The sequence below is a fragment of the Oncorhynchus mykiss genome, chromosome 31 (genome assembly GCF_013265735.2).
Source record: "Oncorhynchus mykiss isolate Arlee chromosome 31, USDA_OmykA_1.1, whole genome shotgun sequence".
NCBI classification, from domain to species: domain Eukaryota; kingdom Metazoa; phylum Chordata; class Actinopteri; order Salmoniformes; family Salmonidae; genus Oncorhynchus; species Oncorhynchus mykiss.
The window spans coordinates 19,346,526-19,371,908 of NC_050571.1; the positions used below are offsets into that span (position 1 = coordinate 19,346,526).

Sequence of the window (25,383 nt, forward strand, 5' to 3'; positions counted from 1 at the left end):
GAAGGGCCCATCACAATAGTCGGCTCATAGGAAAGCCAATACGCACGCTCTCTATTCCACACACCCATAGCTATCCGAAGACCAACTGAGAGCCCCATCTCCCTCTTTGCTCTCTCCTTCCCTATAGCCCTGGGTGCAGAGTGATGACTACACAGGTAGACAGACTGCACCGCCTATCCTTTTCACAGGTAAAGAGTGCTCATTTCTACAGCTGTCAATAGGTCAATTGCTCCCAATTGGTAAAGCATGACAGTTAACACTGGCCCGGGGTTGGGAGGTGGTTACGTTTACATTAAAGACTGTGAACTTAAAGAGTAGCCACACTTTCCTCAGAGTAAGACTGGTCACACCTTTACTGAACTGACTCATCTGAAAGGAATTTTGAAGAGACCCTCCTGAAATACAGATAAATAATAATAAAGAGTTCTAATCATCAAGAATGGTGTAGTTACTACAGTGCCTTCTGGTCCTCGTCATATGTGTTAAATGAGAGCGGAGGAGTGTGAGAGAGAGAGGAGGGGGGGTAGAGAGAGATGGGGAGAGAGAAAGAAAGGGAGAGAGACTGATCCAGCCTGTGTCTCCTTCTCCCTTCAGGAGCCCTGCAATTCTGGGCTGGTGGAGGGCCTCAGTGTTAGCATCATAGGGTTCTGGGAAAGCTGAGGGGTGTGGGCACTGAGCCGATCATGTTTCCACACCGACCAGTCAGCAGATTGCGCACAGTCTTTAAAGTTCCACTTGCTGTTTTCAGGAGCAGGGCAGATCGGAGGAGTGTGAGAGAGAGTGTGAGTGTGAGTCTGAGTGTGTCAGGCAAAATTAAACATCAGTGCTCCTGTGACGCAGCCCTCCAACACTTATTTCCTGTAATGATGTTTCAGCGATGCATCATTGTTCTGCCTGAGTAAGAACATTCTAACTGCCTGGTTTGGAAATAGGCTAACTCTTTTGACTCATCACATACGCGGCTGCTACTGTTTATTATCTATCCTGTTGCCTAGTCACTTTATCCCTACCTATATGTACATATCTACCTCAACTACCTCGTATCCCTGCATTCCTTGTGTTATTCTTTTTCGACTATTTCTCTATTTTTCCCTCTGCATTGTTGGGAATGACCCGTAAGTAAGCATTTCACTGTTAGTCTACACCTGTTGTTTAAGAAGCATGTGACAAATATAATTAGAGTTTGATTTAAAGAAGAGGCCATGTGTCCATGGGATTCAGAGGGACAAAAATCCTGACCATGTCATCATGAGAACCACAAGCAGCAGGACTTCACCCAGACACTTACAGGTCTTTCTCAATACCACAGTACGAACTCCATTGTCCTTGCTCTGAGTAATGGCAGTAAGTGATCTGGGTACTGGAAGTAATCCAGACCCCCCAATTACCACTAGTTTTGTGCAAAATCTACAAACACATCTGTCGTTTTTCAAGTGAACAGATCAACAAATTAAGAAATGATGCCATCAGACCTGGAACATGCCCTGGACATACAGTGGGGGGGAAATGGTTTCAGAAGCATTTTAAAAGAGTAACCAAAAAGGCAAGAACCTGAGAAGGAGTTCAATCAAAAAGTTAAGAATTTTACTAGAATCTATTGGAAGAAAACTTGGGCCTGAATGACAAGTATCCAGATGTACTGGAAGCGAAAGGAGTGATACAAAAATGTAAAGTTTGCAGATAATTCCCAGGCCTGTGACCTGGGTTCTGGAGAGAGAGAAGCTGGCAGCAACTGTGTTAAAGGCTACAACTACTATTACACTGCCACTATGGAGCTTTACACAGTATTTTACTGGGGGTGGCTAAAAATGACCCTCCACGAGTAGCAGCCCATCCCCCCTCGAGCACTGGGTCTAGTGACAGACAGACAGAGAGCGAGACAGAGAGCGAGAGAGAATACCTGACCACTGTGACTGACCCAAAATGAAGGAAAGCTTTGACTATGTACATACAGACTCAGTGAGCACATAGCCTTGCTATTGAGAAAGGCCGCGGTATGCAGACCTGGCTCTCAAGAGAAGACAGGCTATGTGCTCACTGCCCTCAAAATGAGGTGGAAACTGAGCAGTACTTCTTAACCTCCTGCCAAATGTATGACCATATTAGAGACATATTTCCCACAGATTATACAGACCCACAAAGAATTTGAAAACAAATCCAATTTTGATAACTTCTGACACCTATTGTGTGAAATACCAGTTTGCAATCACAGCAACAAAATGTGTGACCTGTTGCCACAAGAAACGGGCAACCAGTGAAGAACAAACACCATTGTAAATACAACCCATATTTTATACTTTAACTATTTGCACATCGTTACAACACTGTATATAGCCATAATATGACATTTGAAATTCCTTTGGAACTTTTGTGAGTGTAATGTTTACTGTTCATTTTTATTGTTTATTTCACTTTTGTTTATTATCTATTTCACTTGCTTTGGAAATGTAAAACATTTCCCCATGCCAATAAAACACTTTGAATTGAATTGTGAAAGACAGCTGTAAGAGAGAGAGAGTGAGAAAGAAATCAACGGTACAAAGTCTGAGGACTGAGATAAATGACTGCATCACTTCACCACATCCAACCTTGACTTATTGGCCTGTACCTGTTTGATTTTGCTGTGGCAGCAGGACTTCACCGGACACAAAGAGTATCTGTGCTGAGAATAGGATACAAATAATGAAAGTATTCTGTTTCTCCAGGCTCATCCTAGTATGCAGAGGCACATGGAAGGCAGACCAGGAGTAGTGGGCATATATTCTGAGGAGAGCTCCACCCACCCACACACACAATAGACAAGAGGAGCTTTGCATTTGCCATCTTGAAGACAGATGAGAGGTCTGAGTTTTTTATTTTTTTACCTTTATTTAACTAGGCAAGTCAGTTAAGAACAAATTCTTATTTTCAATGACGGCCTAGGAACAGTGGGTTAACTGCCTGTTCAGGGGCAGAACGACAGATTCCTTGTCAACGACAGACCTTGTCAGCTTGGGGATTTGAACTTGCAACCTTTCAGTTACTAGTCCAACTCTCTAACCACTAGGCTACCCTGCCGCCCCTGCCGAGTTCATGAATCAAAATCAAATCCAATTTGATTTGTCACTTGAGCCGAATACAGGTGTAGACCTTACAGTAAATTGCAAACTGACAAGCCCTTAACCCCTAGTCGGCGGGGGGGGGGGGGGGGGGGGGGGGGGGGGGGGGGGGGGGGGGGGGGGGGGGGGGTCAATGCATTTAGTCCGGGTGGCCATTTGATTAATTATTCAGCAGTCTTATGGCTTGGGGGTAGAAGCTGTTAAGGAGCCTTTTGGACCTAGACTTGGCACTCTGGTACCCCTTGCCGTGTGGTAGCAGAGAGAACAGTCTATGACTAAGGTGGCTGGAATCTTTGGCAATTTTTTGGACCTTCCTCTGACAACGCCAAGTATATAGGTCCTGGATGGCAGGAAGCTTGGCCCCAGTGATGTACTGGGCTGCACCCACTACCCACTGTAGCGCCTTACGGTCGGATGTCGAGCAGTTGCCATACCAGGCGGTGATGCAACCGGCGAGGACACTCTCAATGGTGCAGCTGTAGAACTTATTGAGGATCTGGGGACCCGTGACAAATCAGTTCAGTCTCCTACTTACCACATGGTGGCGGCCCGTCAGGAAGTGCAGGATCCAGTTGCAGACGGAGGTGTTAAGTTCCAAGGTCCTTAGCTTAGTGATGAGCTTTGTGGGCACAATTGTGTAGAACACTGAGCTGTAGTCAATGAACAGCATTCTCACATACAGTTGAAGTCAGAAGTTGACATAGACTTATGTTGGAGTCATTAAAACTCATTTTTCAACCAGTCCCCCAATTTCCTGTTAACAAATTATAGTTTTGGAAAGTCAGTTACGACTTGACACAAGTAAATTGTTTACAGACAGATTATTTCACTTATAATTCATTGTATCACAATTCCAGTGGATTGACTGTGCCTTTAACCAGCTTGGAAAATTCCAGAAAATGATGTCTTGGCTTTAGAGGCTTCTGATAGGCTAATTAACATAATTTGGGTCAATTGGAGGTGTACCTGTGGATGTATTTCAAGGCCTACCTTCAAACTTAGTGCCTCTTTGCTTGACATCATGGGAAAATCAAAGGAAATCAGCCAAGAACTCCAAACGCCTGAAGGTACCACTTTCATCTGTACAAACAATAGTACACAAGTATTAACACCATGAGACCACGCAGCCGTCATACCGCTGTGGAAGGAGACACGTTCTGTCTCCTAGAGATGAATGTACTCTGGTGCGAAAAGTGTAAATCAATCCCAGAACAACAGCAAAGGACCTTGTGAAGATGCTGCAGGAAACAGGTACACAAAGTATCTATATCCACAGTAAAACGAGTCCTATATCGACATAACCTGAAAGGCTGCTCTGCAAGGAAGAAGCCACTGCTCCAAAACCACCATAAAAAAGCCAGACTACGGTCTGCACATAGGGACAAAGATCGTACTTTTTGGAGAAATGTCCTCTGGTCTGATGAAACACAAATATAACTGTTTGGCCATAATGACCGTCGTTATGTTTAGAGGAAAAAGTCAAAGAACACCATCCTAACCGTGACGCATGGGGGTGGCAGAATCATGTGCTTTGCTGCAGAAGGGACTGGTGCACTTCACAAAATAGATGGCATCATGAGGAAGGAAGATTACGTGGATATTTTGAAGCAACATCTCAAGACATCAGTCAGGAAGTTAAAGCTTAGTCACAAATGGGTCTTCCAAATGGACAATGACCCCAAGCATACTTCCAAATTTGTGGCAAAATGGCTTAAGGACAACAAAGTCAAGTTATTGGAGTGGCCATCACAAAGCCCTGACCTCAATCCTATAGAAAATTTGTGGGCAGAACTGAAAAAGTGTGTGCGAGCAAGGAGGCCTACAAACCTGACCCAGTTACAACAGCTCTGTCAGGAGGAATGGGCCAAAATTCACCCAACTTATTGTAGGAAGCTTGTGGAAGGCTACACGAAATGTTTGATCCAAGTTAAACAATTTAAAGGCAATGCTACCAAATACTAATTGAGTGTATGTAAACTTCTGACCCACTGGGAATGGGATGAATGAAATAAAAGCTGAAATAAATAATTCCCTCAACTATTACTCTGACATTTCACATTCTTAAAATAAAGTGGTGATCCTAACTGTTTTAGGTCATTTTACGAGGATTAAATGTCAGGAATTGTGGAAAAACTGGTGTATGTAAACTTCCGACTTCAACTGTAAGTATTCCTTTTTTCCAGGTGGGAAAGGGCAGTGTGGATTGCAATTGAGATTGCATCATCTGAGGATCTGTTGGGGCAGTATGTGAATTGGTCTAGGTTTTCCGGGATGATGGTGTTGATGTGAGCTATGCCCAGCCTTTCAAATCACTTCATGGCTACTGACGTGAGTGCTATGGGGTGGTAGCCATTTAGGCAAGTTACCTTCACTTTCTTGGGAACAGGGACTATGGTGTGAAACATGTAGGTATTGCAGACTCAGCCAGGGAGAGGTTGAAAAAGTTAGTGAAGGCACTTGTCAGTTGGTCAGTGCATGTTCTAAGTACACGTCCTGGTAATCCTTCTGGCCCCGTGATCTTGTGAATGTTGACTTGCTTAAAGGTCTGTTCACATCGGCTACGGAAAGCGTGATCACACAATCATCTGGAACAGCTGGTGCTCTCATGCATGCTTCAGTGTTGCTTGCCTCGTCGCGAGCATAAAAAGCATTCAGCTCGTCTGGTAGGCTCGCGTTACTGGGCAGCTTGTGGCTGGGTTTCCTTTTGTTGTCTGTATTAGTTTGCAAGCCCTGCCACATCCAAAGAGTGTCAGAGTGAGTATAGTAGGATTCAATCGTAGTCCTGTATTGATGCTTTGCCTGTTTGACAGTTCATCTGAGGGCATAGCGGCAGCTCTAGCCTTTAGATCGGTACGGATGTTGCCTGTAATCCATGGTTTCTGGTTGGGATATGTACGTACGGTCACTGTGGGGATGACGTTGTCGATGCACTTATTGATGAAGCCGGTGACTGATGTGGTATACTCCTCAATGCCACTGGAGAAATCCCAGAACATATTCCAGTCTGTGCTAGCAAAACAGTCCTGTAGCATAGCATCCGCGTCATCTGACCACTTACATATTGAGCGAGTCACTGGTACTTCCTGCTTTAGTTTTTGTTTGCAAGCAGTAATCAGTAGGATAGAATTATGGTCAGATCTGCCAAATGGAGGGCGAGGGAGAACTTTGTAAGTGTCTCTGTGTGTGGAGTAAAAGTGGTCTCGATATTTTCCCCTCTGGTTGCACATGTGACATGCTGGTAGAAATGAGGTAAACGGATTTAAGTTTTCCTGCATTGAAGACTCCGGCCACTAGGAGCACCACTTCTGGATGAGCATTTTTATTCTTTAATTATGGCCCTATACAGTTCGTTTAGTGCGGTCTTAGTGCCAGTGTCGTTTTGTGGTGGTAAATAGACGGCTAAGAAAAACATAGATGAAAACTCTCTTGGTAGATAGTATGGTCTACAGCTTATCGTGAGGTACTCTACCTCAAGCGAGCAATACCTCGAGACTTCCTTAATATTAGACATCGTGCACCAGCTGTGATGGACAAATACACACACACCCCCCCTTGTCTTACCAGATGCAGCTGTTCTGTCCTGCTGATGCACGCAAAACCCAGGCAACTGTATATTATCCATGTCGACTCATAAAATATTACAGTTTTTAATGTCCCGTTGGTAGGATAGTCTCGAACCGAGCTCATCCAGTTTACTCTCCTGTGATTGCACGTTGGCCACCATAAAGACAGAAGAAAGGTCTGAGTTCATAAAGCCAGGGATATGGATACTCTTACATTAAAATTTGTTATATTTTAAATAGTTGTGTTTTCATGTGTGAATTATTACAACCAAAATTACTTCAAATGCTTAAAATTCAAATGGACAATAAAATACATGTTGTAATTTGATAAGGCTTTGGAGACATGCTTCCTATTCTCTCTCCCACGTGTCCTCCTCCCCCATGTATCTGCTCCACTGGGTTCCTTGTCTGACAGCATTCCCCCCCCACACACACACCTCACCCCCATATGTACCCCAGACCCCCCCACACACACACACCCCCCACGCCCATATGTACCCCAGACCGCTACCTCTCTCACACATTCCTCACCTCCTCTCAGACATGACTAACTCAATTTGTTATGCGCAGGTCTCTGTCAGAAGAGGTTTCATCCGAAATTTCCAGTCAATTGAGTGCCGGGCAACCTGGCCCTGACAATGAGGCTAACTCTGTTCCTCAGGGAAACATTACAATTGTGTGTACCTACAGACAGAGACAAGCACTGAGGTGTATCTCCCTTTCTCATCTTGCACTCATCACTGACATCTTAATGAGGCATACATACAAACTAGCAGTCAGCTCAAATCAACAAAGAAAGCATTGACAACATGTTTTTTTTTAGAAGAAAATAGGTTAAGCCAGATAAGGGATGTACACAATATGAGCTCACAAACATTTGTAATAGTTGAACTCATCATATGAGATGACGGCAGTACTTGGCGCACACCCCACCAACGATGCTGTCCTTGGTGTGTGACTGTGTGTTGAGGGCCAGTGTGGATTGGCACAACTAGACATGAATGCCATGAGTCAGAGGCAGGGGCTGAGCCAGGTAGCACTCTGTTCACCACTGCCCGTCGATCTGTTCACCACGGCCCTGGCAGAGTGGCACTCTGTTCGCCACTGCCCGTCGATCTGTTCACCACGGCCCTGGCAGAATGGCACTCTGTTCACCACTGCCCGTCGATCTGTTCACCACGGCCTCAGGTTCGTTTCCCCCTCGGCTGCTGTCATTCAGGGGTCACTCTCACAGAGACGACGACCGCGCCTCCCCAAGCCCCTGCTCTCCCCCCTATCTCCTCCTCTCCCCTTCTCAAAGTTAAAGTCTTAAAACCCAGGGCAGCTAGCCAGAAAAAAGACTTAAAGGTCTTAAAGTATTTTGAAATAGGGACCCTGAAGAATAGAGATATTTTAGTCTCTGACATAAATCTCAGTATGATAATAGGTGACAACTCTGAGCCAGAATATGAGGATTATATATGGTTAATAGAGGACTTCAACATTGTGCTCATGTAACTTTGTGCACAGAAAATAATCACGGCTAGCACTCAAGGTTTTCCATCTGCACAACCTGAGGGTGATGGTGGTGGAATTCCATGCCGAAGAGACAGAAAGACAGACACACAGAGAGGAAATGGGGGACGACATCCAATGTGCAAAGTTTAAATAGCCTGTAGAGGATCTGCTTACGTCTCTCACTTCATGGTCTTAGAGAAACACACATTTCTCAGGCCCATTCAAATCCTATTGAGGAAGACTGGGGGAGACAATAGATGGTGTTGCCCTAAGCTTAAAGACAAACCAACTGTGAGAACAACACTGTGAAATAGCGAGACCTCCAGCAAACAACGGATTTAAAACTGGGGGAAAAGACAGCTGCTCATAGTGAGCCACGTCATATCACATGGTCCTTTTATCAGGCCTGATCCACCATGAGACTGGGGGAGAGATATAAGAGGCAGCAACAGATGAGAAATCCCACAGGTGCAAGCCTATTCACTCCAGACAGCCACCCTGACACCCCAAAGCTCCTCCACTGAATTCGAACCAAATCAGATCAAATCAAATCAAATTTTATTTGTCACATACACATGGTTAGCAGATGTTAATGCGAGTGTAGCGAAATGCTTGTGCTTCTAGTTCCGACAATGCAGTAATAACCAACAAGTAATCTAACTAACAATTCCAAAACTACTGTCTTGTACACAGTGTGAGGGGATAAAGAATATGTACATAAGGATATATGAATGAGTGATGGTACAGAGCAGCATAGGCAGATACAGTAGATGGTAACCAGTCAGCCAGGTGGTTCAGATTTCCTGGTTGGAGCCTATGGGTTTGGCTGGGTCTGTGTCCCGACTGCATCCTTTAAAAACCCACAACACTGCACCTAACAGCCAAAGCAACACAAGCTCCTCAGTTGCTAAAGCCTTCAAATTCCCAACTTTCAAACCACCCCACAACTCCCACACTCCTTATACATTCCAACAGCAGTGTGGATTCCACCCCGACAGCTGGAGTAATGAACAAGCCATGTGTGTGTGTGTGTGTGTGTGCTATGCTTTTCGATACATCACCTGGGCTTACAGGGGGGGGAGGCTTTGTGATGTCATTCAGACATACACCCCCTGGGCTTGCGGGGGGGAAGGGGCTCTGTGATGTCATTTAGACATACATCACCTGGGCTTATTAGGGGCTCTATGATATCATTCAGACATATCACCTGGGCTTATGGGGGGGGGGGGGGGGGGCTCTGTGATGTCATTTAGACATACATCACCTGGGCTTATTAGGGGCTCTATGATATCATTCAGACATACATCAGCTGGGCTTTTGGAGGGGGGCTCTCAGATGTCATTCAGAAATACATCAGCTGGGCTTATTAGGGGCTCTATGATATCATTCAGACATATCACCTGGGCTTATGGGGGGGGGGGGGCTCTGTGATGTCATTCAGACATACATCAGCTGGGCTTTCGGAGGGGGGCTCTCAGATGTCATTCAGAAATACATCACCTGGGCTTATTAGGGGCTCTATGATATCATTCAGACATATCACCTGGGCTTATGGGGGGGGGCTCTATGATATCATTCAGACATATCACCTGGGCTTATGGGGGGGGGGGCTCTGTGATGTCATTCAGATATACATCAGCTGGGCTTATGGGGGGCTCTGTGATGTCATTCAGACATACATTAGCATAGCTTATGTGGGGCTCTGTGATGTCATTCAGACATACCAAAACCTCTCAGATATTAAGTGGCTGTTATGGTCATTTTTTTTGGGGGGGGGGGTAATACAGCTGACCTTTCACCCCAGTACCAAAGGAAATGCCGGTGGAGGCTGATTGGTTCAGGTTGTTTAGAAAGAGCACAGGGGGCACTGGGTTAGTCCCACACTCTGAACAAACCAGCGGCATGCAGCAAAGGGAGAGACTGACTCAGTGTATGGCTGTGTCCCAAATGGTACCCTATTCCCTATATAGTGCACGACATAGGGATCTGGCCAAAGGAATTGCACTATGTAGGGAATAGGGTGCCATTTGGGACACTTAGAAAAGTAGTGTAGAGCAGGTGTTTCCAAACCTCTCCTCTGCTCTGGGACCCCCAGCCATTCCATGTAGTTTAACTATTCCAGAGCTAGCACACCTGATTCAAATTGTCAACTAATCATCAAGACCTTGAATAGGTGAATTAGGTGAGCTAGTTCAGTATTACAACAAAATTGTGAAATGTCTGGGGTTACCCAAGGAGAGGTTAGAAAACCACTAGTGGACACAGTATGACTGCCATTCGTCAATCACGTTAATGCTCAGTTTAGGTCCCAGAATGCTTGGGGGGGTCTCTCTCTCTCTCTCTCTCTGTCTCATCCTTCCTTACAGTCTCTCTCACACACACACACACCTGCTTAGGGGTGCAGGCCCCAACACAAACTGACACAGAAAATCCTAAAGAAAACAAGGAGAGCTGTCTCCGGTCCCGGGATTGCTTTTCAACATCTCATTTGTAATACGACCAGGAGAACAGCTGGGAAGGTGGGGGAGGAGGGAAGTACATGCATACATATATACAGTGCCTTCAGAAAGTATTCACACCCCTTGACTTTTTCAAAATAATGTTGTGTTACAGCCTGAATTTAAAATGGATTAAGGTTTCGATTGTTGTGTCACTGGCCTACACACAATACCCCATATGTCAAAGTGGAATAATCATTTATTTAGATTTTTACAAATTAATAAAAAAATGAAAAAATATCTTGAGTCAAAAGGTATTCAACCCCTTTGTTATGGCAAACTTAAATAAGTTCAGGACAAAAAATGTGCCTCACAAGTCACATAATAAGTTGCATGGATTCTGTGTGCAATAATAGTGTTTAACATGATTTTTTTATGACTACCTCATCTCTGTACCCCATATTTACAATTTTCTGTAAAGTCCCTCAATCAAGTAGTCAAGTTATTTTATTATTATCATTTTTTTGTATTTTACCCCCTTTTTCATGATATCCAATTACCATCTTGTCTCATCGCTGCAACTCCCCAATGGGCTCGGGAGAGGCGAAGGTCGAGTCATGTGTCCTCGGAAACATGACCCGTCAAACCGCGCTTCTTAATTAACACCCTCCCCTAACCCGGAAGACGCTGAGCCAATTGTGCGCCTCCCGGTCACAGTCGTTGTGATACAGCCTGGGATCAAACCCGGGTCTGTAGTGACGCCTCAAGCACTGTGAAGCAGTGCCTTAAGATCTCTGAGCCACTAGGGTAGTCAATTTCAAGTACAAATTCAACCACAACGACCCGGGAGGTTTTCCAATGCCTCACAAAGAAGGGCACCTATCGGTAGATAGGTAAAAATAAAAAAAGCAGACGCTGAATATCGCTTTGAGCATGGTGAAGTTATTAATAACACTTTGGATGGTGTATCAATACACCCAGTCACCACAAAGATACAGGTGTCCTTCCTAACTCAGTTGCCAGAGAGGAAGGAAACTGCTCAGGGATTTCACCATGAGGCCAATTGTGATTTTAAAACAGTTACAGAATTTAATGGCTGTTCTAAGAGAAAACTAAGGATGCATCAACAACATTGTAGTTACTCCACAATACTAACCTAAATTACAGAGTGAAAAGAAGGAAGATTGTGCAGAAAAAAAATATTCCAAAATAGGTATCCTGTTTGCAACAAGGCAATTAAGTAATTGCAAAACCTGCAAAAAATGTGGCAAAGAAATTAACTTTTTTATCCTGAATACAGAGCGTTATGTTTGGGGCAAATCCAATACAACACATCACTGATTAACACACTTCATATTGTCAAGCATGGTGGTGGTTGCACCATGTTGTGGGTATGCTTGTCATCGGCAAGGAATAGGGATTTTATTTTTGATAGAGACAAAATTAAGCTAAGCACATACAAAATCCTAGAGGAGAACCTGGTTCAGTCCGCTTTCCAACAGACACTGGGAGAGGAATTCACCTTACAGCAGGACAATAACCTAAAACACAAGGCCAAATATACACTGGAGTTGATTACCAAGACGACATTGAATGTTCCTGTGTGGCCTAGTTACAGTTTTGACTTAAATCGGCTTGAAAATCTATGGCAAGACTTGAAAATGGTTGTTTAGCAATGATCAACAACCAACTTGATAGAGCTTGAATAATTTTTTAAAGAATAATCGTCGTTGTCCTGTTGGAAGGTGAACCTTCACCCCAGTCTGAGGTCCTGAGTGCTCTGGAGCAGGTTTTCATCAAGGATCTCTCTGTACTTTGCTCCGTTCATCTTTCCCTTCATTCCTGACTAGTCTCAAAGTCCCTGCCATTGATGTGAGGCTTGGCATTCAGGCCAAATAATTCAATCTTGGTTTCATCAGATCAGAGAATCTTGTTCCTCATGGTCTGAGAGTCCTTTGGGTGACTTTTGACAAACCCCAAGCAGGCTGTGATGTGCCTTTTACTGAAGAGTGGCTTTCGTCTGACCACTCTACCATAAAGACCTGATTGGTGAAGTGCTGCAGAGATGGCTGTCCTTCTGAAATTGTTTGGAAGCCTTCCCCAGATCTGTGCCTCGACACAATCCAGGTTCGAAAATCTAAGGACAATTCCTTCGACCCCATGGCTTCGTTTTTGCTCTGACATGCACGGCCAACTGTGGGACCTAATATAGACAGGTGTGTGCCTTTCCAAATCATGTCCATTCAATTGAATTTACCACAGGTGGACTCCAGTCAAGTTGTAGAAACATCTCAAAGATGATCGATGGAAACAGGATGAACCTGAGCTCAATTTCGAGTCTCAGAGCAAAGGGTCTGAATACTTATTATTATTATTTTTTATTTTTTTACAATTTTGCTAAAGTTTCTAAAAACCTGTTTTCACTTTGTATTATGGGATATTGTGTGTAGATTGATGAGCAAAAAATGTCATTTAATCCATTTTACAATAAAGCAGAACATTACAAAATGTGGAAAAAGTCATGGGGTCTGAACACTTTCTGAATGTGCTGTACATGACAATGGTTAAAAAGGTTTGGAATGGCCTAGTCAAAGTCCAGACCTAATACCGATTGGGATGTTGTGGCAGGACTTGAGACAAGCAGTTCATGCTTGAAAACCCCAAATGTTGCTGAGTGAAAGCAATTCCTCCACAGAGATGTGAGAGAGTGATCAACAACTACAGGAAGTGTTTGGTTGTGGTCATTGCAGCTAAAGGTGGTACAACCAGTTATTGAGTGTAAGGGGCAATTACTTTTTCACACAGGGGCATTGGGTGTTGCATAACTTTGTTAAATTAAATAAATAAATAAAGTATAATTGTATTCGTTATTGGTAAACTCAGGATCCCTGAGTTTATCTAATTTTAGGTTTTGGTTGAAGATCTGATAACATTCAGTACAAAACAAATAGCAAGAAAAAAAAAGAAAATCAGAAAGGGTGCAAATACTTTTTCACAGCACTGTACAGTATCTAATCAAGACAGTGTTCAATTTTTCATATTTTTAAAAATTCATTTTATAATTTTTCTTCAAATTTGACAGTACAACGTATTTTGAGCAGATTATTGACAAAGACAATCAAATCCATTTTAATTCTACTTTGTAACCCAACAAAATGTGGAAAAAGTACCGGGGTGTGAATACTCTCTGAAGGCACACAAAGAGGAGAAAAAGCAGAATCTGCAGGAGGACTGGTGTGTTATTGTAAGCCCCTGGTGAAAGGTCAGGCATGCACACTCCCTGCTGCCCTCTGACCTGTAGCAATGACCAAACACAGGCTCCAGCCACCAACAATAAACTATTGTTTCACCACTGTACAACACAATGCACTGTCTGTGAGAGTATGTGCTGTCCAGCCTCCTCACCCTCCTGCTGCCCAGCCTCCTCACCCTCCTGCTGCCCAGCCTCCTCACCCTCCTGCTGCCCAGCCTCCTCACCCTCCTGCTGCCCAGCCTCCTCACCCTCCTGCTGCCCAGCCTCCTCACCCTTCTGCTACCCAGCCTCCTCACCCTCCTGCTGCCCATCCTCCTCACCCACCTGCTGCCCAGCATCCTCACCCTCCTGCTGCCCAGCCTCCTCACCCTCCTGCTACCCAGCCTCCTCACCCTCCTGCTGCCCGGCATCCTCACCCTCCTGCTGCCCGGCCTCCTCACCCTCCTGCTGCCCGGCCTCCTCACCCTCCTGCTGCCCGGCCTCCTCACCCTCCTGCTACCCAGCCTCCTCACCCTCCTGCTGCCCGGCCTCCTCACCCTCCTGCTACCCAGCCTCCTCACCCTCCTGCTGCCCAGCCTCCTCACCCTCCTGCTACCCAGCCTCCTCACCCTCCTGCTACCCAGCCTCCTCACCCTCCTGCTGCCCAGCCTCCTCACCCTCCTGCTGCCCAGCCTCCTCACCCTCCTGCTGCCCAGCCTCCTCACCCTCCTGCTGCCCAGCCTCCTCACCCTCCTGCTGCCCAGCCTCCTCACCCTCCTGCTGCCCAGCCTCCTCACCCTCCTGCTACCCAGCCTCCTCACCCTCCTGCTGCCCAGCCTCCTCACCCTCCTGCTGCCCAGCCTCCTCGCCCTCCTGCTACCCAGCCTCCTCACCCTCCTGCTGCCCAGCCTCCTCACCCTCCTGCTACCCAGCCTCCTCACCCTCCTGCTGCCCAGCCATAGCTGTGTCTGACCTAGACTCAACAGACCTCTAGTCTGCCTGCCTGTCTGTCTATGTTGTGGCTATTTCAGGCTGGAAAATATGTCAGTGTGGGTGTGGCATAATTCCAATACATCCGCAACAATATAAAGATGTTGCCTTCAGTGGCTAATGTGTTTGCAACATGGATTGACGCAGACTGGGGTACAGGCTTCTGGCTAGCCTAATGGAAGTCATGTCAGACAAGATTGGAGGACTGCAGGGAGGACTGGTGAAAACAGTAGTCCAGTTGGACTGCAGGAGAACTCTCTATCTTTCCCTCCTCTATTCTAATTGAGCTGTTTCTCCTCATTCCTACACAGGGAACCTATCCCAGTCGCATTGAACACCATGATTCTGTACCAGGAGGACTAGTGCATGGTGTCCCCATACCACCCTCTGCCATTGTGGGATAAAAACCATCAACCTACCCCTGAGGTGTCTTGATGGACACATTAAAACACAAACACCAGACGTGCTAAACTAACATTGACTTTATCTGAGCTCCTGTTTAATTCAGTTCCTTTTGAAGCCAGACTTTGTTTCTTAATCACCACATCCTCAACTCAGCAACATGCTGTTCCCAGTCTTAAATCAATTTACGACCTCCTGGGTAACACAGCTTCATTACTGGGGAATGTGATTAGCAGCCCAATGCTAATAAGGAGAAGCGAGAGAAAGATGGTTGCTGTGTAAACACCATCTGACATGCTAATAATCACTTTATGGCCTGTAGTCTGACAGAAGCCTTGCTCTATGGATCTATCCTCCTCATTGACATGAACTGGAGTAGATCTCTCATTCCTCACTCACACTCAGCTCTGTTTGTCACGTCTGGAAGACGGCTTATGTCTGAGCTTTGCCTGATGGTTTTGTGTGCATCATTTCCTGGAAATGCCAATAGGAATTTATTATAACAGTGCAATATAGTATTTACATTTTATGACACATTTGTCTCAATACACACACTTTGTCATTGTTAATAACATTGACTTTAACCAAGACATATGTATCAATCCCTATTCTAAATGTAACTACTGTTTGCTTAACCCACACTCCAGGCTCTGTGGATATACTACAGAGCTGTGAGGGGACCAAAGGCTACCCAGTGGCTCAGTTATGTTTCTCCAACACTCTAAATTAACTTCACACATTCCCTCTGGCTTAGGGCTAGCCATAAACTGCTGCAGTGGGAGGATTGTGAGGTAGGAAGGGAGAGATGGAGGGAGGGATGGATGGACGGAAAGAGGGTGAGATGGAGGGAGGGAGAGATCGAAGGAGGGAGCGATGGAGGGAGATATGGAAAGAAGGAAGGAGAGAGAGAGGGACTCAACCTCATCTCAGTTTCTATTCACTTTTAGAAGGCTCAGAGGAAGACAAGAAAGTTAGATAAGCAGGCTGTATTGAAAGTTAGATAAGCAGGCTGTATTGAAAGTTAGATAAGCAGGCTGTATTGAAAGTTAGATAAGCAGGCTGTATTGAAAGTTAGATAAGCAGGCTGTATTGAAAGTTAGATAAGCAGGCTGTATTGAAAGTTAGATAAGCAGGCTGTATTGATTTTCATTGTATACGTTTAGAGAATCAGCCCGTTTGGTGGGTTACTCTATAAAGGTGTGTCCAGATGCTCAATCATGAATCCTGGAGGGCTGGAGGGCTGCTACCAGCATGTAGCCGCATGGTGGTCCTAGTTTGTACAAACAGCACAGCAGGCCCCTACAAACCAAACAGCTCCACCTCCAAAAGCCCCCACATCTCCACGTGTCCATATGGCTGCCCGTCTCCATTGACTAAATGCAATGCTGGTAGTATTTAGTCTACCTTTTCTGCACCACGATCCTGTACGTCATAATGAGTCGGACTTTACTAAACGAGACAACGATACCAAGGTGAATGCAGTTCAATTTAATTTGTGATCATAATTTCGTTTTTTCTAACTGTTATGGTAACTATCCCATGACTTACTTGTTTCCCCATTTAGTTGGCACAGATGTTAACACCCACATTTCTGCATTAATAGTCTCTCTCTCGACCATGCAGACCCTGAATCATTGCATAAGCTTATACAGTTCATATGCCTCTCTGGCAGCTGGGCCCAAACTGTGCTTCCGCATGTAGTGGAAAATATTTGTCATCTGACGTGATGTTCTGCATTCCCCGTGCACCAAGGACACACAGGAACAGCAAACTCTTATTTAGGAGGGGAGAACTCAAATGGGGTCAAGGGTTATTGTTGTTCCTTTGTTAGTCATTTAGCAGACGCTCTTATCCAGAGCTACTTACAGGAGCAATTAGGGTTAATGGCCTTGCTCAAGGGCACAGACAGAGTTTTCACCTAGTCGTCTTGGGGATTCGAACCAGCAACCTTTCAAAATGCATTCTCTACTCCACATCATAGCAATCAACCTGAACTCTAAGAAAAGTGTTGTTACATGTCCTGTAGTTTTGAAAGTATGTTCCTTTTCTACTCCTGAAGGTCCCATCTGAAGGTATGAAACTAAGGTCACAAAATAATTATAGAATGTCAGCATATGTTTTGATGTGGACTCAAGATGTTCTACTGTATGTTGAGTTGCCATTGTTGACCCCCCACAGTATGTCCAAAGCCCAGCGTTGGGTCAAATGGAGTGCAAAGTATCTCAGATCACATGGGAAATAATCTCTGATTCGGTTTCAGTATCTCTGAGATATTTTGTTTTCTGCACAACCACCATGCTTGTCTTAGTCTTATCAAACCTGTCATATCAGACTTCATGAAGAAAGGAAGAAGTTTGTTTCTCTAATATCCGCATGCCATCGTCTATCTCTCCCTCTGTGTACCCAGTGAGGCGCTAGCTAGGCTACCCCCAGTGAGGCACTAACTAGGCTAACCCCAGTGAGGCGCTAACTAGGCTAACCCCAGTGAGGAACCCCTTATCATCACCAGGAAGACCAGTAAGGTTGTGTCTACCTTTAAGCCCACAGCTATCCTTGCCGCCTTGCTCCATTTACGATCAGAAACGCTGTGGCATTGCACAGCAAACAAACATAAATAGCCTAATCTAGTCGCATTTCTCTCTATGGGTATCTGTTGACTTTTGCTTAAGCGTCTCCGTGACTGCTTGGCTGTGTGACTCACTGATCCTATCTGCCTGAGCGTCGTGCGCTTGGCTCCCCATGTCCCCTTGCTTTCCCCACAAACAGACAGACAGAGAGGCAGACATACAGAAAGGCAGGCCAGAGCAGGCAGACAGACAGGCAGACTACAAGTCTGTTGAGTCTAGATTAGACACAGCTACGGCTGGGCAGCAGGATGGTGAGGAGGCTGGGCAGCAGGAGGGTGTGGAGGCTGAGTAGCAGGAGGGTGAGGAGGCTGGGCAGCAGGAGGGTGAGGAGGCTGGGCAGCAGGAGGGTGAGGAGGCTGGGTAGCAGGAGGGTGAGGAGGCTGGGCAGCAGGAGGGTGAGGAGGCTGGGTGGCAGGAGGGTGAGGAGGCTGGGCAGCAGGAGGGTGAGGAGTATACTATCTGCGCACCTCACTTGACACTTGCATACTGCGCTGCAGCCAAAAGGTGTGATTTAGGAAGGGTTTATTAGAAAACAGAAGGTGCCAAAAGCTGTGTGATCTAGGCAGGGTCCATTATAAAATGGAGGGTAGGCACTAAGCCCGAATGGACTATACCCCTAACTTGAGTTACACAACCACAATTTTGTACAGAAAAATACAAAGTTGTGAATTAGCAGCTTGTCGTAGATATCATCAGCACTTTTTGAAGATGGCTGCCTACAGATCTACTTCAGGTGAAAGGTTGTGGGAATTGCTCATAAATATTCATTTTTGGGGAGGGTAAACTAATTGTATCTGATCCCAACACTTTTTCACGAAAGCATACTTACCAGAAGTACACTGGAACACTCTGATAATAAAATGATGTGCATTGCGAGCAAATACGGCTCTAGACAGTTAGCGTACAGTGGTAAGGCGCTGAGTTCCTGCTATCTGTTACCACTTGCAGTGTAAGTTCAATCCCCCATGAGGTGCAAAGAAAACAATTGAAATGTGGACTTACATTTATTGAGGTATTGTGTTGGGAAGAAAAGTGTAATAATTAGAGGCTCAATTCAATACAACCCGCATTGCCATATTTACGGAGCAGCTCTTTTTCCCAATAGCCAAATTATCTCATAGATCTGTCTTGGGTACTGTATAAAAACCTACAACTAGAGTGACTCCTCTCACAGGTATGCTTTCACTTCTCAGAATTAAAAAGTGTGTCGGCATGGGATGAATGTTGTCAATAAAGGATAAGACAAATGTATATCTGCCCCATGTGGTATTAGAAATCTCAACCATTGAACTATGAGCCAACTGTCTTAGCAGCCTGCACCACCAGTCATAGCGGTTAGGAAAAAATACAATGAGTTGACACGACCACCATTGTCATCCATTTCTTGTTACGATGGATGTAGCTACGAATAGAAACGTATAAACCTCATCGTTTACAAGTTTTTTTTTCTTTAGTAAAAGCCCATAGATATGTACGAAATGGTAAGGAAAAACGTTGTATTTGGTCATATGTGGAAATGTGGCCTACTGCCTTTTAGAATGTTGTGTAACGTCAGTAGTCTATTCAAGGAAGCATCGTGCAAAATATATTGGCACACTCCACCTACCAAGACCATTGGCAAATAAGGCCCGCTGTCACCTGCTTTTATAGAGAGCCTTGCGGTGGTACCACCCAGCACATCTAGAAGGGAGTGTATTTCATACCGAACCCCTACCTTAAGATGACGTAGAGGCACCTTCTCAAGGTGCCTCTACATCACAAAATGTCAATGGTAGAGTTGAACCGCTAGGGGGAAAGAGCTAGATTTACTACTAAAAGACCAAAATATATCACTTTTGCAATGAACTGTCAAAACGAAGACCAGAACGCAGGTGTCTCACTATAACTTAGCCTTAAACATGGTTTTCCATCAAAACAAGTTTTAATGAATGTTACTCTTTAAAACACTTTCAGTTGTTATTGTTGCTTACTACTAAGTTACTACTCACCCCGTGCACAGTCCGACAACAGGATTATTTCACAAATGAGCAGGCAAATCCATAAATGCCCCATTCTTTCTGGATCGCAGGTTTCAACACTTCAAATCTGGGATAATGAAAAAACAAGACAATTCACAGTGAGGCGAGGTGCAACAACACATACTGGTTTTATCCACATCATCTCTAAGCTACTGGATATGGTTTTACAACAACAATATTATCTCACAGACGTTTCTTTGGAAGTGGGATAGCCAAGGAATTTAGTAAATATAACAGACTTACAGTCTTGTAACTAGTGACATTAAAACAAGTTGTTAATCATTTAACTGGAAAATACAATACTTCTGTTCCTAACACTAGAAAATGTGTTTCTGGAAAAGCAATTTAGGCTTTTTATTTATGATCTTCATTCAAACGAGCAGCTCTTATTCTGTTCATATGACCCTCTGTTTCTGGATAGAGGAGTTATTATTTCTGCCATTGTGTACATAAAATTGTAAGTCATTTGAAATTATGAACATCCTTTAGAGTTTTGAATTTAATCTGTGATAAGAATTATCAACATCACATAACATTGACTGTTATATTAAAGCATCTGCTATTGGGGAAAGAGACATGTCCTCCTAACTCATTGTATTAGAATTGGTTATAGATGCTGATGTATAAACTACAGTTAATCTAGCTGCTAATGAACCATCCACATAGATCATAAAATAAACATGTCATATGTGAGTTAGGTCGAGGCCAGGGTCATCTTTGTCCAGCACCCCTGGAGCAATTAGGGTTAAGTGCCTTGCTCAACAGAGTTTTCACAGAAGTCGACTAGGAAGGTTGGAACTACCTTTCGGTTACTGACCCAACTCGCTAACCACTAGGCTACATTCCGCTCTAGATCAGTGAGACATGGTGAATCAGTGGAATGACAACATTTTACACTCAAAAGTGGACAACAAATAATAGCTTTTATAAGGTAATATAGACTAACTATAATTTATGATGAACACAAACATTTTGATTTATGCAATACAGCTGTGTACTGTCCTATTAGTAAAACATAAGTAATAATCTGTAGTATCAATTAAAAGTTGTCTACTTATGCATTTCTAAAACAAACATGCATCCTTCTAAAATCAGCTGCTTAAAAAGAATCACATTGTAACCAGGGCCAATAACCCATTTTAAAATAATACAAGTTAGTAAGTAGTGATTTACCTGAAATGTCCTGCAGCAATGATTTGTATTGAATCGGTTTCCCACTAACGGAAAGTCTATCATTCTTATTGCCTTTACATTTGCATCAAAGGTGATCTAATCCAAATAATCAACAAATCAATATCCACTAAATGTTGAACTGCACGCACTGTCGCTCAAGTACCTGTGGCTCAGTTATTGAAAACAATTGTACCCTCCAATACAAAGAACACTATTGAACGTTAATATCAAACATGCGAGAGATCAAATCTAGTTCGTTTTTTGAATGACAGTCATCACATAACGCTCGTGTGAGACCACCTCACCGGACAGAACGCGTGCGTAAAAACTAAATAAATAAAAGTCCTCTGCTCGCGGTAGTCTACAGTTAACTCCTACCCTTATGAATTTCGGAAGAGCCGCTGCAGGCCTAATCTGTTTATTTATTTTCGCAATTTTCATTTGCATCCAAATACCTTTTTGCAATAATTGAGCTAACAGACCTTGCCATCCAGTAATCGACCGCAGGCAAACAAACAGCCGAGGGAAAGGCGGTCCATCCAAGCTCGGAACTTTTGCCCAATCACAGTGTAGCCCTAGTCACAGCTACTCAACAAATTTTAAGAATTAACTCTTTCGTATTAGCCTACATTTAAGGCAGTTCTGCTGAAAACATGGACTACATCATAATAATATATATATATATATATATATCATAATAATTGTAAAAAATATATATAGGCTAATATACATAATCACAAAATGTATAACAATAAAACATTAATGTAATAAATGCATTATAATGTAATTACAATGTAATGATAGTTAATATTCAATTGCATTTCTATTCCCACTAATCAGTAATCAGACAGATTGATTAAAGATTGAAATGGTATGGTTTGGGTGTTAAAAATACACACTGGCCTAGCATTAGAAAATTGGTCAAAAACATTCATAAGAGAAAATGGTCATTTAAAGAATACATGTGATAGGACAAAGTGTCATTTTATCAGACCCAGATTAAGCATTATCCTGGGTTAAAACAAGCTCCATGTAAAATGTCCATTGAGAATGTACTCCTGGACTAGGTTAAATCTGTGTCCAGGAAATCGGTCCCATGTGGTTCCTAATAAATTCATCAAGTAACACACCGATGCACTGAGAAGGAACATTAGATCAACCCGCATAAAAATAATTAATTTGATTTGTACGGTGCTTCTCACACCCAAGGCGCGGAAGAAAATAACACATGTAGTACAAATAACAATGAAAACAATCCAAAACACAGAAGATTGAAAGCAGACAACAATCAAAGCTATATACAGGTGTCGTCAGATCCGGTGGGCAGGAGAACTGAATTAACAGAGGACTTTGAACACTTTTCTGAAGAGCTGTCTTTAGCTGTTCCTTAAATGAGGCCGGAGACTCTGCAGCCCTGACAGTGACTGGAAGTGCGTTGAGGAGGATGAGGAGCTGCACAACTGAAAGCTCTGTCACCCATAGTTTTTAGTCTGATGTTGGGATGCTGAAGGGAGATGGACCTGGAGGAACGAAGGCTGCAGGATGGTAGGATGTCAGACAGGTACTTGGGTCAGAGTTGTGGATAGCTTGGTATGTGTGAATCAGGATTTTAAAGTCAATGCATGAGCATATGGGGAGGCAGTGGATGTTGAACAGCACTGGAGTGATGTGCTCACGGAGGGAGGTGTAGGTGAGGACACGTGCAGCACAGTTCTGGATATATTGTAGCCTGTTCAGACACATGGCATACGCACCAACAAACAGAGCTATTCAATAGTCCAGGCAGAGCAAGATACAGGCATGGATGAGTCGTTCAGCTGCAGGATGTGACAGCATAGGTTGTAACCTGGCAATGTTCTGTAGATGGAAAAATTCAAGTTTGGTCACACCTTTGATGTATGCCTCAAACGAGAGCGGACTGTCAAATATCACACCCAGGTTGAGAACCTCACTGGAGGAGAGGACCTTGTCACCAATATATCAATTATCATCGATCCTACTTGAATGAAGGGACTTGTAGTCAAAACAATGTTTGCTTCTTTGCTCTCAAACTTTAAAGCACAGGAAACAACTGAAGGGGATTGTTACACAGACAAAGTTCAATAGTAGCCCTCAAGTAAAAGTTTAATCCATTGACATAGAGCAGCTGCTATATTATCAATATATATTATAATAAACTGTATATTGTATAGCCCTCATGCTTACAGTGCACTTGGAAAATAATCAGATTTTTCCCACATTTTGTTACGTTACAGCCTTAGTCTAAATTGATCAAATTGTCACCCCCCCCCCCCCCAATCAATCTACACACAACACCCCATAATGTGCAACTGAGCAAGAGGACAAGTACATTCGTTTTTGCTCTGACATGCACTGTCAACTGTGGGATCTTACATAGAAAGGTGTGTGCTTTTTCCAATCATGTCCATTCACTTGAATATACCACAGGTGGACTCCAATCAAGTTGTAGAAACATCTCAAGGATGATCAATGGAAACAGAATGCACCTGAGCTCAATTTAGAGTCTCATAGCAAAGGGTCTCAATACTTATGTAAATGAGGTATTTATGTTTTTTATTTACAAAAATGTCAACAAAAAAAAGATAGATGTGAACCTTTGTTATTTAGTCCAAAATAAAAATCAGAAATATCACATTTAAGTATTCAGATACTTTACTCAGTACTTTGTTGAAGCACCTTCGGCAGCGATTACAGCCTCGAGTCTTCTTGGGTATGACGCTACAAGCTTGGCACACCTATATTTGGGGAGTATCTCCCATTCTTCTCTGCAGATCATCTCAAGCTCTGTCAGGATGGATATGGAGCATTGCTGCTCAGAGATAATTGATCGGGTTCAAGTCCGGGACTGGCTGGGCCACTCAAGGAACTTCAGAGACTTGTCCCGAAGCCACTCCTGCATTGTCTTGGCTGTGTGCTTAGGATCGTTGTCCTATTGGAAGGTGAACCTTCGCCCCAGTCGGAGGTCCTGAGCACTCTGGAGCAGGTTTTCATCGAGGATCTCTGTACTTTGCTCCGTTCATCTTTCCCTCAAACCTGACTAGTCTCCCAGTCCCTGCCGTTGTAAAACATCCCCACAGCATGCTGCCGCCACCACCATGCTTCACTGTAGGGATGGGGCCAGGTTTCCTCTAGACGTGACACTTGGCATTCAGGCCAAAGAGTTCAACAATCAGAACAGAGAATGTTGTTTCTCATGGTCTGAAAGTCTTCAGATGCCTTTTGGCAAACTCCAAGTGGGCTGTCATGTGCCTTTTACCGAGAAGCGGCTTCCGTCTGGCCACTCTACCATAAAGGCTTGATTGGTAGAGTGCTGCAGAGATGGTTGTCCTTCTGGAAGGTTCTCCCATCTCCACAGAGGAACTCTAGTGCTCTGTCAGAAATATCCTTTTGTTCTTGGCCAAATCCCTTCCCCCCTGATTGCTCAGTTCGGCTGGGCAGCCAGCTCTAGGAAGAGTATTGGTGGTTCCAAACTTCTTCCATTTAAGAATGATGGAGGCCACTGTGTTCTTAGGGACCTTCAGTGCTGCAGACATTTTTTTGGTACCCTTCCCCAGATCTGTGCCTCGACACAATCCTGTCTCGGAGTTCCACAGAGAATTCCTTCGACCTCATGGCTTTGGTTTTATTCTGAAACGCACTGTCAACTGTGAAACCTTATATAGACAGGTGTGTGCCTTTCCAAATCATGTCCATTCAATTGAATTTACCACAGGTCGACTCCATCAAGTTGTAGAAACATCTCAAGGATGATCAATGGAAACAAGATGCACCTGAGCTCAATTTTGAGTCTCATAGCAACGGGTCTGAATAGTTATGTAAATAAGGCATCTGTTTTTTAATTAATACATTTGCCAACATTTTTAGAAACCTGTTTTCACTTTGTCCTTATGGGGTATTGTGTGTAGATTAATTTACATTTTTTATTTCATCCATTTTAGAATGAGGCAGTAACGTAACAAAATGTTGAAAAAGTCAAGGGGGTCCAAATACTTTCCGAATGCCCTGTATATATATATATATATATATTTTTAAATCCTGATAAATGAAATGGGTAAATATTCAATGATATTATGCTATTTATATGCTTTAATTACATAAACAGGGAAATGTCTTAATGACCTTGGTAGGCTGCTATTGTGTTTATCCTATGGATTCTTGGACAACTGAGAGCCTGTGCAAAAAGATAGTGACTCTTAGTGGAGATTTGAGGGAATGCATGCCACAAATGAGTCAGCCAAAAGTAGCTGGTAGTACAACATATTTAAATACTAAAAAGTTACAAATTACCATTCAAAAGTTTGGGGTCACTTACACATTTCCTTGT

The 25,383-nt window shown here is 43.8% G+C and overlaps 1 protein-coding gene across 2 annotated transcripts in view; it reads right to left on the reverse strand.

Moving 5' to 3' along the window:
* Window positions 1-21,571, reverse strand: part of fgfrl1a (fibroblast growth factor receptor like 1a) — a 95,364-nt gene extending 73,793 nt beyond the window's left edge. Inside the window, exons 1-2 of one of the 2 annotated variants that reach the window (XM_036970032.1) lie at window positions 21,521-21,571; window positions 19,836-19,932 (exon numbers count right to left, since the gene is read on the reverse strand). In XM_036970032.1, coding sequence (XP_036825927.1) covers window positions 19,836-19,899 — 64 coding nt within the window. In that variant the 5' untranslated portion in view covers window positions 19,900-19,932; window positions 21,521-21,571. Of the gene's footprint in view, window positions 1-19,835; window positions 19,933-21,038 lie in introns of both variants that reach the window. The other variant, XM_021583558.2, reaches the window with a different exon arrangement.
* Window positions 21,572-25,383: the final 3,812 nt, after the last annotated feature.